Raw genomic sequence first — 14,584 nt, 5'->3', positions numbered from 1 at the left:
TGTATCACTGCAGGATATAAATAAAACTACAGTACACTTAGACAATATTCATTTGCCTCTGAAATCGGCAGAATAAAAATAAACACAGTTCAAGAATTCATACTTAGAAAATATAAATCTACTTTAGTAGAACATCTTTAGTTATTTTTCTGTTTTTAAAAAACTTTTTTTTTTTTTTGAGATGGGGGTCTATGTTGATCAGGCTGGTCTTGAACTCCTGGCCTCAAGTGATCCTCCTATCTCAGCCTCCCAGTGTGCTAGGATTGCAGGCGTTGAGCCACTGCACTGGGCCATCTTTAGTTATTTTTAAACCACACGTATATACTATTTTGACAAAAATTATACCTAAAAATATATATATTGAAGAAGAACACAAACCTTCTCCTGGACCTCCACCACCACCACCCTTTGGAGTAATGAGTTCTCGACGAAGCTTAGCAAGACGAGCCTTAAGCAGCCCTAAGTGGTGTGCTGTGGCCTTGTTCTTTTGAGTCCGAGCCATCTAAAAGGGAGGAATCACAGCCATAAATTAGAAGCAGTGAACGCTTCCCCCAGCTTTGAAAGAATAATTTTTTTCCCCAAGTCCTACTAATGTTAGCACACCCAGTTTACAGGCTTTAAAAGAGTAAAAGTCCATTATCTCCCCCATCCAGCTCATTTCCCTCACTACAAAGCAAAGTAAAGCCCAAAGAGGAGAGACGATTAAGGTCATTCCAATTAGTGCCCCCAGACTAGACTAAAACCCATCTGCGGGTTCCTTTTCTACTATTTGCAGCTGTTTGGATCCATCTAACACTGGGACACCACTTTCCTAATTGTAAAGCGCTCTGAGGGCCGCAGGCAATGGAATCACACACTATCCAGGCGGATTAAACTGCTCCCACACAGATGTCATTTTACTTCCAGATCCGATTACCGGGAGCAAATACTCTGAATCAGGGGGTCATTAGGGTAGACACTGGGAAAAGGGGGAATAAGGGGGACGGAGCGAAGGATGATGAGGAAAGATCCTGAACTATCTGACCAAGTCAGAGATGGAATAAGGGACAGGATTCAGTGTTTCTCAGAGAAAAACGGAAAGAAACAACATCAGAACAGGAGCCAAACACTGGGAGGGGGAACGGACTAAGGGCCTAAGGTGCAGGGGTGCGGAACGCGGGCCCGGGCAAAGGGGAGTCCGAGAGCGTAGACGCGGGACGAGGGGAAAGGGGGCCCTGACTGAGGAGAGTCGGGGACTCCTAGTCGTGGCGGAGGGCAGTCGGAACACGGGCCTCGCTGAGAGAAGTCGCGGAATCTAGGCCCGGTCCTGACGCGGCTCAAAGGAGAACAGGAAGGAACGACGCCACCAAAGAAGGAATGCTCAGACTAAGAGTGAACCGCCAGCTGCGTCCATTACCTCTGCTTCTATCTCCGCGATCTTAGCTAAGGTGCTGCTCATCGTGGCGAGTACCCTGTGGCCTCCACACTGTCTCCCTTCACACACCCGCGGACAAACTGCCACCGCCACCAGGTGCTACTGCAGCACGCAGGCGCGGTACTTCGAATTCTCGCGAGAGAGTTCCGCGTAGGGGTCACCGCGAGTCGCAAAGCGTGCGGCTGTCTCCTCCCCCTCACCCGACCCCGCCCCCTCCCGCGAGCCAGTGCGGTGTCATAGAGCCCGCGGGAGCGGAGGCCAGAGAGGCCACCCCTGTCTGGGCCTCCCCGAGCGCGCCGAGGGTCGCGCGCAGCTCGGCCCCACCCAGCGGGACCCGCTCCCAGCTGCACTGCATGGTACTGGACGCTTCAGTGCTGGAGACCCCAGGGCGTGGTGCAAAGCCGACTCATGTTCCGCACCCCTGTTCCTCGCCAGCATTTGCGGGTCCTGGGTCCCTTTTTCACAGCTGGGGTGACACCCCGACGCCCTCCATGGTCTTGCGAGGGAGTAGAGACCCATCTTCAGCCTGTCTCACCCCCTTGGATAAAGAAAATGCCCCCTTTCTATCATTCAAAATTATTTTTAGGTCGGTTTTGTTTACTCCGAACCCCGAGTAGAGCACATGGGGAGCCCAAAATAAGTGCATACTTGAATGGATAATTCCCAGAGAAGTGCTGCTTGCAACATAGTTTGTAATACCAAAAAATTGAAATCTGTATTAACACCCATCAGTAGGAAAATGGATAAATGAATAATGCCTCTATCCTGTTTTTGAAATATGATTACAGCCGTTAAAACGTAGATCTGTGGTCTGACTGGCTATCCAGGACATGTTAAATGGGAAAACAACTAGCAGAAGGGCACCTACGTAGTGATACCATTTATGTTATTTTAAAAATTAAATGTACACTTATATAGGTGTACGTGTATGAACGTGCAGTTTAAAGGCCTAAACAGAAAAATACATCAGAAGCTCTTAACTGTGGGATGGGATGCAAAGAAAAGGCCTTTCACATTTTATTCCACAGAATTTTGAAGTTAAATTTTTACAAGACGAATGTATCCATGTATTACTTGTGTAATAATAAAATTTAAAATTTCAAAAGACTCCTCTTCCCCAAGTGTCTTATGAAGAGGAAGCCAGGACGTCCAGGAACTGTGTGGCGGTTTTGAAAGCGGTTTGCCTCAGGATCAATGGGTTGTTTTGATAGATTGATTATTCCAGCGGGAGTCGACAGGCCAGGCTTAACCCACAGGGCTGGCCTCCACCCAGCCCTGGGAGGGAAGTTTAATTTAGTTAAATTTGTAAACAAGAACTATTCTAACTTCCCAGAGACAAAAAAGGGAGGTTTTCTCGTGCATAAAGGGGGAGAAACAGAAGGGAAAGCTTTTACAGAAGGTCCCCAAAGGGCCAAAGAGAGTTTCTTCTTTCTTTTCTTTAACCTCAGCCTTTTTCATAAATAAATTAAGGGATGATGAGGTAATTAGATCCCACACCATTAGCAATGGAGGAGGGAAGATGAGGAGGTCCAGCTGGAATGGGACATGATCAAAGATCCATCTTAAAAGACAGATAAAATCAAATCAGCAGGCCTATCCTAACTTGAAGTACTTAAGGAATTAATTGGCTGACAATATCAAGGGCATCACTGCTCTGTGAGTAGGTGCTCCTTAGCAAATCTATTATATGAGGCCTGCAGATAAGTTAACACTTACTGCTCAAAGACACCCTGGGACCCACCTTGGGGCCCTGAACTGTCAATAGGCACCAAAGAGTAATACTCATTTTCCCGAGTCCTGGGTGGCCATCCTGTTCATGCAGTGGTTATTTACAGAGCTCCAACTGCTGCCTGGCACTGTGACAACACTGGGGACAGAGTAGAGAGTGAATCAGATATGTTCCTGCACATAACAAGTATTTAGGCCAGGCGCGGTGGCTCATGCCTGTAATCCCAGCACTTTGGGAGGCCGAGGTGGGTGGCAGATCACAAGCTCAGGAGATCGAGACCATCCTGGCTAATACGGTGAAACCCGGTGTCTACTAAAAATACAAAAAATTAGCCAGGCATGATGGCATGCACCTGTAGTCCCAGCTACTCGGGAAGCTGAGGCAGGAAAATCGCTTGAACCCGGGAGGCAGAGGTTGCAGTGAACCAAGAATGTGCCACTGCACTCCAGCCTGGCGACAGAGGGAGACTCAATCTCAAAAAAAGAAGTATCCAGGCTGGGGCCGGGCACAGTGGCTCACCCCTGTAATCCCAGCACTTTGGGAGGCCGAGGCAGGTGGATCACCTGAGGTCAGGAGTTCGAGACCAGCCTGGCCAGCATGGTGAAACCCCGTCTCTATTAAAAATACTAAAAGTAGCCGGGCGTGGTGGCGGGCGCCTATAATCCCAGCTACTCAGGAGGCTGAGCAGGAGAATCGCTTGAACCCGAGAGGCAGAGGTTGTAGTGAGCCGAGATCATGCCATTGCACTACAGCCTGGAGCCAGGACGACAAGAGCGAGACTCTATCTCAAGGAAGAAAAAAAAAAGAAGTATCCAGGCTGGGAGGCCAAGGCCAGGACCTTAGGTTCAGCTCCTAAGAGCCATAGCTACCCCATGTCTGTTAAGTACCAACTGCAGCAAGGAGGGCCCATTTGGTCATATGAGTAAAGCACTAGCACCTTGGTATTAAATGTGTAAAAAATAAATAGGCCGGGGACAGTGGCTCACAGTTTAATCCCAGTGCTTTCAGAGGTTGAGGTGGGAGGATCGCTTGAGGCCAGGAGTTCAAGACCAGCCTGGGCACTGAAGCCAGGAGTTCAAGACCTGCCTGGGCAACATAGGGAGACGCCCCATCTCTACAAAAAAAAAAAAAAAAAATTAGCCTGTCTGCAAAAAATTTAAAAATTAGCCAGGCGTGGTAGCACATACCTGTAGTCCGAGCTATGCGTGAGGCTGAGGCAGGAGGTCAAGGCCACAGTAAGCCATGATCAGATCACTGCACTCCAGCTTGGATAACAGCAAGACTCTGTCTCAAAAAAAAAAAAAATTATTCAGGCTTGTTGGCCCGCACCTGTAGTCCTAGCTACTGGGAAGGCTCAGGCAGGAGGTTCACTGGAGCCCAGGACTTTGACGTTACACTGGGCTATGATCCCACCACTGCACTCCAGCCTGGGTGAAAGAGCGAGAAACTACCTCTAAAATAAATAATAAATAAGTAAAACAAAGACTGACAGAAAAGCTTCATCTCTTGATGAGACACTCCCACCATTCCAGAACAATTATATGTGGTCAAATACATAGGCTTTCTCGGGCACTGTTTTACTTCTCTTGACTCCCATTAAACCATGATCCCTGGCCAGGTTCGGTGGCTCACGCCTGGCTCACTCCCAGCACTTTGGGAGGCCAAGGCAGAAGGATCGCTTAAGCCCAGGAGTTTGGGACCAGCCTGGGTAACACAGCAATACCTTATCTCTACGAAAATAAAAAAAATTAGCTGGGTACAGGGGGCAACATGACGAAACCCCGTCTCTACAAAAAATCAGTGTGGTGGTGTAATCTCAGCTACTCGGGAGGCTGAGGTGGGCCCAAGAAGACGAGGCTGCAGTGAGCTGTGATCATGCCACTGCACTTCAGTCTGGGTGACAGAGTGGGACCCTGTCTCAAAAAAACAAAACAGACAAAGAAGAAAAAAACAAAACAAAAAAGGCATGATCCCATGAGGAAGGAGTGATACTATATCTATCTCCAGCACCAGCAGATGTGCAGCTACAACAACCTCTTGAAAGATATTTTAAAAATGGAAATTTTGAGAGAAATTTTTTTTTCAAGAAGCAGAAAAGATGTTTGAAGTGATGTATATCCCAGTTACTCTGATTTTATGATACATTGTATACATGTATCAAAATACCACATGTAGCCCCCAAATATGTACAACTATTAAATATCAACAAAAATTTTAGAATAAAATAACATAAAGAGAAAGAAAAACTATTTAATTTTTTTTTAAGTAGTCTGTATATGTTATTATAGACACCTTAATAATTGAGTCAGGTTGATGGAAGAAGTAACAGGATAATGATACAAGAAAAATCCATGTTATTTATTTATTTATTTATTATGAGACAGGGTCTGACTGTGTCACCCAGACTGGAGTGCAGTGGTGCAATCTAGGCTCACTGCAACCTCCGCCTCCAGGGCTCAGGCCATCCTCCCACCTCAGCCTCCCAAGTAGCTGGAACCACAGGCTTCCACTGCCATGCCCGACTTCTTTTTTTTTTTTTTTTTTTTTTTGTATTTTTAGTAGAGACGGGGTCTCACCATGTTACCCAGGCTGGTCTTGAACTCCTAAACTCAAGTGATCCACCCACCACGGCCTCTCAAAGTGCTGGGATTACAGGCATGAGCCACCACATTCAGCCATTACCATTTTTTTAAGCCTACCTTCTAAACAGATCAAAATTCCAAGTATATTGTAGCAGTAGAGAATGGGAAGCCCTGGATGAAGGATAGTGATTAACTTCATTACTGAGTGATAGATGTTTTCCTTTTAGAATGGGGAATCTCAGATGGGTATGGTGGCTCACACCTGTAATCCCAGCACTTCGGGAGGCCAAGGCAGGAGGATCGCTTCAGCCTAGGAGTTTGAGACCAGCCTGGGCAACATGACAAGACTCCATCTCTATGAAAAAATAAAATAAGAAAGGGGAATCTCAGGAATGAGCACATCTAGGGCATGATGAAGACAGTTTTTTCCCTACAAATGTGTCTCATAAATGGAAAAAATAAAAGTTTATAAAAGTACTCCTTAAATCAAAGTCTGCTTCTTTCACCATCCAAGTTGGTGATTCCTTGATCCATGTCTAGTCATTTCAGTTCAGTTTGTATTATATGCCAGGGATGGTGACAGACACTGGGAATACAAAGAGACTTTTTTTTTCCCTAGAAGACAAAAGAGGCGTGAAGGTATGGGAATGCCCAAATGTCAGTAATACAAGGCACAATGCGGTAGGTGTCCAAATAGTTACAGGGTGCCTTGTGAGATTCAAAGGAAAAAGTGCTCACGTCTGGTTTGGGTCAGAAAAAGACTGGGAAAAGATGGGCCTGGAAAGATGGAGATAGGCATGGAGGAAAGAAAACATTGCAGGCAGATGAGCAAAGCCCAGACAAGGGGAAACACAGCACACATCTGCAGACTCCACAAGATGACAAGAGCCGCTGGGCTAGAGAGTGTATATAACATGGAATCCTGAAATGGAATTTTTTTTGAGACAGTGTGTCCAGAGTTCGTTCCTCCTGGTAGGTTCTTGGTCTCACTGACTTCAAGAATGAAGCTGCAGACCTTCGCAGTCAATGTTACAGCTCTTAAAGGTGGCACGGACCCAAGGAGTGAGCAGCAGCCAGATTCATTGCAAAGACCAAAATAACAAAGGAGTGAGCAGCAGCCAGATTCATTGGGAAGACCAAAATAACAAAGCTTCCACAGCATGGGAGGGTACCCAAGCGAGTTGCCACTGCTGGCTTGGGGCGGGGGCAGCTTTTATTCCCTTATTTGTCCCCACCCACATCCTGCTGATTGGTCCATTTTACAGAGTGCTGATTGGTCCATTTCACAGAGCGCTGATTGGTCCATTTCACAAACCTCTAGCTAGCCACAGAGCACTGATTGGTGCATTTTTACAGAGCACTGATTGGCGCATTTTACAAAACTCTAGCTAGCCACTGAACACTGATTGGTGTGTTTTACAATCCTAACTACAGAGTGCTGATTGGTGCCTTTTACAATCCTCTAGTAAGAAAGAAAATTTCTCCAAGTCCCCACTCAACCGAGGAAGTCCAGCTGGCTTCACCTCTCAACAGGATCTCACTCTGTCCCCCGGAGTGCAATGGCTGCAATGGTAGCTCACTGCAACATCCAGCCTCTAGGCTCAAGCCATCTTTCTGCCTCAGCCTCCCGAATAGCTAGGACTACAGACTTGTGCTACCACACCCAGCTAATTTTTTAATTTTTTGCAGTGATACGGTCTCACATTGTTGCCCAGGCTGGTCTCGAACTCCTGGCTTCACGTGATTCTCCTGCCTTGGCTTCCCAAAGCATTGAGATTACAGATGTGAGAGACTGAACTTGGCCCATAAAACTATTCCTTTTTTTTTTTTTTTTGAGACGAAATCTTGCTGTGTCACCTGGGCTGGAATGCAGTGGCGCGATCTCGGCTCAATGCAACCGCTGCCTTCTGAGTTCAAGTGATTCTCCTGCCCCAGCCTCCCAAATAGCTGGGACTACATGTGCCCACCACCATGCCTGGCTAATTTTTTTGTATTTTTAGTAGAGACGGGGTTTCACCATGTTGGCCAGGATGGTCTCGATCTCCTGACCTCGTGATCCACCCGCCTTGGCCTCCCAAAGTGCTGGAATTACAGGCGTGAGCCACCGCGCCCGGCCCAGAAAATTATTCTTAAATATCAGAACACCTTCTGCTCATTCAAGATCATGAATGTGGTTGGCATGGGCAGTCGTTTGGGGGTAAAAATAAAATACTACTCTGCTAAAGGATATAATAAACTTGTATTAACAAAAAGTTACAACAATGTCCAAAACCCCAGAATTATTGTTCTAAGTATCTTAAGAGAAGAAACAGAAGAACTGGACTAAAGAGAAACCCAATTAAAACCCTAGCGTAGAAATATTAATCTACTTTAGCAAAATGGAGGTGTTGGGACTGGGGGGAATATAAAAATAATTGTGATCTAAATGTTTAGTCTTTCTTTATTTGTGATATGTCAACAGATAAATATAGATTTGATCATGATGTTAGCAATGGGAAGGTAGCTATGTTGGAACTGATAAAACATAGCAGAGCTTCTAAAATAATAGAGGGATAGGCCAGGTGCAGTGGCTCATGCCTGTAATCCCAGCACTTTGGGAGGCCGAGGTGGGAGGATCACTTGAGGTCAGGAGTTCAAGACCAGCCTGATCAACATGGTGAAACCTGTCTCTACTAAAAATACAGAAAGTATCTGGGCATGCCGGCATGCACCTATAATCCCAGCTACCCAGGAGGCTGAGGCAGGAGACTTGCTTGACCTGGGAGGCAGAGGTTGCAGTGAGCCGAGATCGTGCCACTGCACTCCAGCCTTGGCAACACAGTGAGACTTTGTCTCAGAAAATAAATAAATAAAATAAAATACAATAAAAGGGGGATGAAGAATTTGATTAAGGTACCAAAAGTAAGGAAAAGAGAAAGAGGAAATAATACAGTAGAATAAAATAGTAAGCATAAAATAGAACGAAAGAAATAATATCCAATATACCTGTTATCACACAATAAACAGGCTAATTCCCCTTCCAAAACCAGAGATTGTCAAATTGGACTTGTAAAAAATCTAGCTGGATTTTATTTTTAATCTTTTTAAAAAGAAGAGACAGGGTATCCCTGTTGCTCAGGCTGGTTTCAAACTCCTGAGCTCAAGCAATCCTCCTGCTTCTGCCTCCCAAAGTGCTGGGATTACAGGCATGAGCCACTGTTCTCAGCCTCTAGCTGGATTTGAAAAAAACAAAAAAACACCTAAACAATGTGACAAAGAAAGGACAAAACAAAAGAATGAAACTATTATTATATTTTGAGACACAGTCTCACTCTGTCACCCAGGCTGGAGTGCAATGTCGCGATTTCAGCTCACTGCAACCTCTGTGTCCCAGGTTCAAGCAATTCTCCTGCCTCAGCCTTCCCAGTAGCTGGGATTACAAGCTCCCGCCACCACGCCCAGCTAATTTTTTTTTTTTTTTTTTTTTTTTTTTAGTAGAGACAAGGGTTTCACCATGCCAGCCAGGCTGGTTTCGAACTCCTGACCTCAAGTGATTCACCCACCTCAGCCCCACAAAGTTCTAGGATTCCAGGCGTGAGCTACTGTGCCTGGCCAAAAGAATGAAATTAGATGATGATCAAAGATATACCAGATAAATGCAACAAAAAGAAAGCAGTATTATTCATAATAGGTAAAAAGTGGAAATAACCCAAATGCCTGTCAACTGATGAATGAATAAATAAAATGTGGTATACTCATATAATGGAATAATATTCAACCATAAAAACGGAACACAATACTCACACTACATACAACATGTATGAACCTTGAAAAACTTTTTTTTTTTTTTTTTCTGAGATGGAGCCTCGCTCTGTTGCCCAGGCTGGAGTGCACTGGCACGATCTCGGCTCACTGCAACAGCCACTTCCCGGGTTCAGGTGATTCTGGTCCCTCAGCCTCCTGAGTAGCTGGGACTACAGGTGCCCACCACCACGCCCAGCTAATTTTTTTGTATTTTTAGTAGAGACGGGGTTTTGCCATGTTGGTCAGGCTGTTCTCGAACTACTGACCTCAAGTGATCCGCCCACCAGCCTCCCAAAGTGCTGGGATTACAAGCGTGAGCCACTGCACCCAGCAAAAACATTATGCTGAGTGAAAGAAGTCAGTCACAAAGATCACATATTGTGTGATATCATTTATTTATTTGAGACAGAGTCTCATTCTGTCACCCAAGCTGGAAGTATCATTTACACAAAATGTCTAGAATAGTTAAATCTGTATATAGAGAAAGTAGATTAGGACTTGAGCTCAGGAGTTCAAGACCAGCCTGGGCAAAATGACAAGACCCATCTCTACCAAAAATACAAAAATTAGGCAGGCATGGTGGTGCACGCCTGTAGTCTCAGCTACTTGGGGGGCTGAGGCAGGAGGACTGATTGAGCCAGGGAGGTGGAGGCTGCAGTGAGCTGTGATCAAGCCACTGCACTCCAGCCTGGGCAAAAGAGTGAGACCCTATCTAAAAAAAAAAAAAAAAAAAAAAAAGAGGTAAAACTCGTAGAAGAAAACAATAAATTGTGACCTTGGATTAGACAATTATTTCTCACGCCTGTAATCCCAGCACTTTGGGAGGCCGGGGTGGACAGATCACCTGAGGTCAGGAGTTCGAGACCAGCATGGCCAACAAGGTGAAACCCCGTCTCTACTAAAAATACCAAAATTAGCTGAGCACAGTGGCGGGTGCCTGTAGTCCTAGCTACTTGGGAGGCTCAGGCAGGAGAATCGTTTAAACCCAGGAAGTGGAGGTTGCAGTGAGCCAAGATCACACCACCGCCCTCCAGCCTGGGCAACAGAGTGAGACTCCATCTCAAAAAAAAAGGCACAAGAGGACAACTGAAGATGAAAAAACAAAACCAAAATCTTTCAAATAGTCCAAATATTACAGAGATTACATAAACTACATTTTCTGAACATAATCCAGTAAAACTAAATATAAGCAACAAAGATATAGCAGATAAATATAACCCAGAAAGTAACAAATACTTTCCTAAATATGGCCTGGCGTGGTGGCTCATGCCTGTAATTCCAGAACTTTGGGAGGCCGAGGCGGGTGGATCATAAGGTCAGGAGATCGAGACCATCCTGCCTAACACAGTGAAACCCCGTATCTACCAAAAATACAAAAAACTAGCCGGGTGTGGTGACGGGCGCCTGTAGTCCCAGCCACTCGGGAGGCTGAGGCAGGAGAATGGCATGAACCCAGGAGGCGGAGGTTGCAGTGAGCAGAGATCACGCCACTGCACTCCAGCCTGGGTGACAGAGTGAGACTCCATCTCAAAAAAAAAAAAAAAAAAACTTTCCTAAATAAATAAAACCAAAAAGTGAAATTTCAATTATCTAAATATATGAATCTTTATACCAAAACTATAGGAATGCTGCTAAAGCTGTACTCAGTGAAAATTGTGTGGTATTAGAAGTTTTTATTATTTTTTCTATTTTTTCAAAATATATATTCATTAAACATTCAAATTAAGAGAGACAAGAAAAAACAAAAGAGAATAAAATTTTAAAAATAAATTAGAAAAAGAACCATGCAGGCCAGGTGCAGTGGCTCAGGCCTGTAATCCCAGCACTTTGGGAGGTTGAGGTGGGAGGATGACTTGAGCCCAAGAGTTCAGGATCAGCTTGGGCAACATGGCAAAACTCCATCTCTACAAAAAAATACCAGAATTAACTGGTCATGGTAGCATGTTACTGTAGTCCCAGCTACTCAGCAGATTGAGGTGGGAAATCACTTGAGATCGGCAAGCAGAGGTTGAAATGAGCCAGGATTGCATCTTTGCAGCCTGGGCAACAAAACGAGACCTTGTCTTAAAAGGAAAAGGAAGGGAAGGGGAGGGGAGGGGAGGGAAGGGGAGGGGAGGAAGGAAAGGAAGGAAGGAAGGAAGGAGGGAGGGAGGGAAGGAAGGAAGGAAGGAGGGAGGGAGGGAAGGAAGGAAAAAAGAAAGAGGACCATATAACAAAAATAAAATACTAAAAGTTAAAAATCTAAAATTAATAAAATAACAATTTGTCAATAATAGGCCAGGCATGTATAATCGCAACACTTTGGGAGGCTGAGGTAGAAGAACTGCTTGAGGCCAGGAGTTTGAGACCAGCCTGGGCAATATAGGGAGACCTTATCTCTACAAAACATTAAAAAATTAGCTGGGTTGGTGGTGCATGCCTGTGTTTCCAGCTACTGGGGAGGCTGAGGTGGGAGGATTGCTTAAGGCCAGGAATTCAAGGTTGCAGTGAGCCAGGATCACGCCACTGCACTCCAGACTAGGTAATGGAGTGAAACCCTGTATCCGGGAAAAAAAAAAAAAAAAAAAAGTTACTTGAAAGGGTTGGACAAGGTGGCTCACACCTGTACTCCCAGCACTTTGGGAGGCCAAAGTAGGGAGATCACTGCAGGCCAGGAGTTAGAGACCAGCCTGGGCAACATAGCAAGACCTTGTCTCTACAAAAAAATAAAAATAAAAATAAAAATGAGCTTGGTGTGCTTGCTTCAGCAGCACATATACTAAAATTGGAATGATACAGAGAAGATTAGCATGGCCCCTGTGCAAGGATGATGCAAATTCATGAAATGTTCCATATTTTTCTGGATCAAAAAACAAAACTCAATGGTATTCTGTCTTCAACAGCCCTATCTCATCCATAGTCTCAAAAAAATAAAATAAAAAGGATGGAGGAAAAAGTACCAAGCAAATGGAAATCAGAAAAAAGCAGGAGTTGCAATCCTAATTTCAGACAAAACAGACTTTAAACCAACAAAGGTCAAAAAAGACAAAGGACATTATAGTGGTAAAGGGTTCAATTCAACAAGAAGACCTAACTGTCTTAAATATATATGACCCAACACAGCAGCACCCAGATTCATAAAGCAAGTTATTAGGGCTCTTCAAAGAGACTTAGACTCCCACACAGTAATAGTAGGAGACTTCAACACTTCACTAACAGTATTAGACAGATCATCAAAACAGAAACTTAACAAAGATATTCAGGACCTGAACTCAACATTGGACCAAATGGATCTGATAGACCTCTACAGAGCTCTCCTCTGCAAAACAACAGAATATACATTCTTCTCATTACCACATGCAACATAATCTAAAATTGACCACACAATTGGACATAAAACAATCCTTAGCAAATGCAAAAGAACCAAAATCATACCAAACATACTCTTGAACCACAATGCAATAAAAACAAAAATCAAGACATTAAAAATTGCCCAAAACCATACAATTACATGCTCCTGAATGACTTTTGTGTAAGTAATGAAATTAAGGCAGAAATCAAGTAGTTCTTTGAAACTAATGAGAACAAAGATACAACATATTAGAATCTCTGGGACACAGCTAAGGCAGTGTTAAGATGGAAATTTATAGCACGAAACACCGACATCAAAAAGTTAGATCTTGCCGGGCACGGTGGTTCACACCTGTAATCCCAGCACACTGGGAGGCTGAGGTGGGAGGATCATGAGGTCAGGAGTTCAAGACCAGCCTGGTCAACATAGTGAAACCCCGTCTCTACTAAAAATACAAAAATTAGCCAGGCTTGGTGGCGCGCACCTGTAGTCCCAGCTACTTGGGAGGCTGAGGCAGGAAAATTGCTTGAACCTGGGAGGCGAAGGTTGTGGTGAGCCGAGACCACGCCACTGCACTCCAGCCTGGGCAACAGAGCAAGACTCCACCTCAAAAAAAAAAAAAACGTTAGAAAGATCTCAAAAACTTAGAAAGAGAACCATAAAATAGTAGGAGTGTTGAAGTCTCCTACTATTACTGTGTGGGAGTCTAAGTCTCTTTGAAGAGCGCTAATAACTTGCTTTATGAATCTGGGTGCTGCTGTGTTGGGTCATATATATTCAGCCTAATACCATAACTAAAAGAAACTAGAGAAGAGGCCGGGCACAATGGCTCATGCCTGTAATCTCAGCACTCTGGGAGGCCGAGGCAGGTGGATCACTTGAGGTCAGGAGGTCGAGACCAGCATGGCCAACATGGTGAAACCTCATCTCTACTAAAAATACAAAAATTAGCTGGGTGTGGTAACATGCGCCTGTAATCTCAGCTACTTGGGAGGTGGAGGCAGGGGAATCGCTTGAACCTGGGAGGCTGAGGTTGCAGAGAGCCGAGACTGCATCACTGCATTCCTGTCTGGGCAACAGGACGAGACTCCATCTCAAAAAAAAAAGAACTAGAGGCTAGGCTCAGTGGCTCATGCCTGTAATCCCAGCACTTTGGGAGGCTGAGGCGGGTGGATCACAAGGTTAGGAGTTTGACACCAGCCTGGTCAATATGGTGAAACCCCGTCTCTACTAAAAATACAAAAGTTAGCTGAGTGTGGTGGCCGGCACCTGTAGTCCCAGCTACTCGGGAGGCTGAGGCAGGAGAATCACTTGAACCTGGGAGGCGGAGGTTGCAGTGACCCAAGATCACGCCACTGCACTCCAGCCTGGGTGACAGAGTGAGACTTCGTCTCAAAAAAAAAAAAAAAAGAACTAGAGAAGCAAGAGCAAACCAACCCCAAAGCTAGCAGAAAAACAACCAAAATCAGAGCTGAACTAAAGGAAATCAAGACACAAAAAGCCATTCAAAAGATCAATGAATTCAGGAGTTGGTTGTTTTTTATTTTATTTTTTTTTTGAAAAATTAATAAGATAGGCCACTAGCTGGACTAATAAAGAAGAAAGAGAGAAGATCCAAATAGACATAATTAAAGCAGGGCACGGTGGCTCATGTCTGTAATCCCAGCACTTTGGGAGGCCAAGGCGGGTGGATCACTTGAGGTCAGGAGTTCAAGACCAGCCTGGCCAACATGGCAAAATCTTGT

The 14,584-nt window shown here is 44.8% G+C and overlaps 1 protein-coding gene and 1 non-coding gene across 3 annotated transcripts in view; one reads left to right on the top strand and one right to left on the bottom strand.

Moving 5' to 3' along the window:
• The window catches only part of DRG1 (developmentally regulated GTP binding protein 1), a 33,133-nt gene extending 31,368 nt beyond the window's left edge, over positions 1-1,765 (bottom strand). Inside the window, exons 1-2 of one of the 2 annotated variants that reach the window (XM_004063343.4) lie at positions 1,397-1,765; positions 379-502 (exon numbers count right to left, since the gene is read on the bottom strand). In XM_004063343.4, coding sequence (XP_004063391.1) covers positions 379-502; positions 1,397-1,438 — 166 coding nt within the window. In that variant the 5' untranslated portion in view covers positions 1,439-1,765. The remainder of the gene's footprint in view (positions 1-378; positions 503-1,396) is intronic. The other variant, XM_055374247.2, reaches the window with a different exon arrangement.
• Positions 1,766-12,242: 10,477 nt separating this feature from the next.
• On the top strand, positions 12,243-12,347 carry LOC115931986 (U6 spliceosomal RNA). Its single transcript, XR_004068377.1, has one exon. It is a non-coding gene; the product is annotated as a U6 spliceosomal RNA (small nuclear RNA).
• Positions 12,348-14,584: the final 2,237 nt, after the last annotated feature.

This window comes from Gorilla gorilla, chromosome 23, assembly GCF_029281585.2.
Source record: "Gorilla gorilla gorilla isolate KB3781 chromosome 23, NHGRI_mGorGor1-v2.1_pri, whole genome shotgun sequence".
In the NCBI taxonomy this organism is placed as follows: domain Eukaryota; kingdom Metazoa; phylum Chordata; class Mammalia; order Primates; family Hominidae; genus Gorilla; species Gorilla gorilla.
Note: the sequence above shows the minus strand (reverse complement) of the source record. Positions and strands in the feature narration are given on the sequence as shown.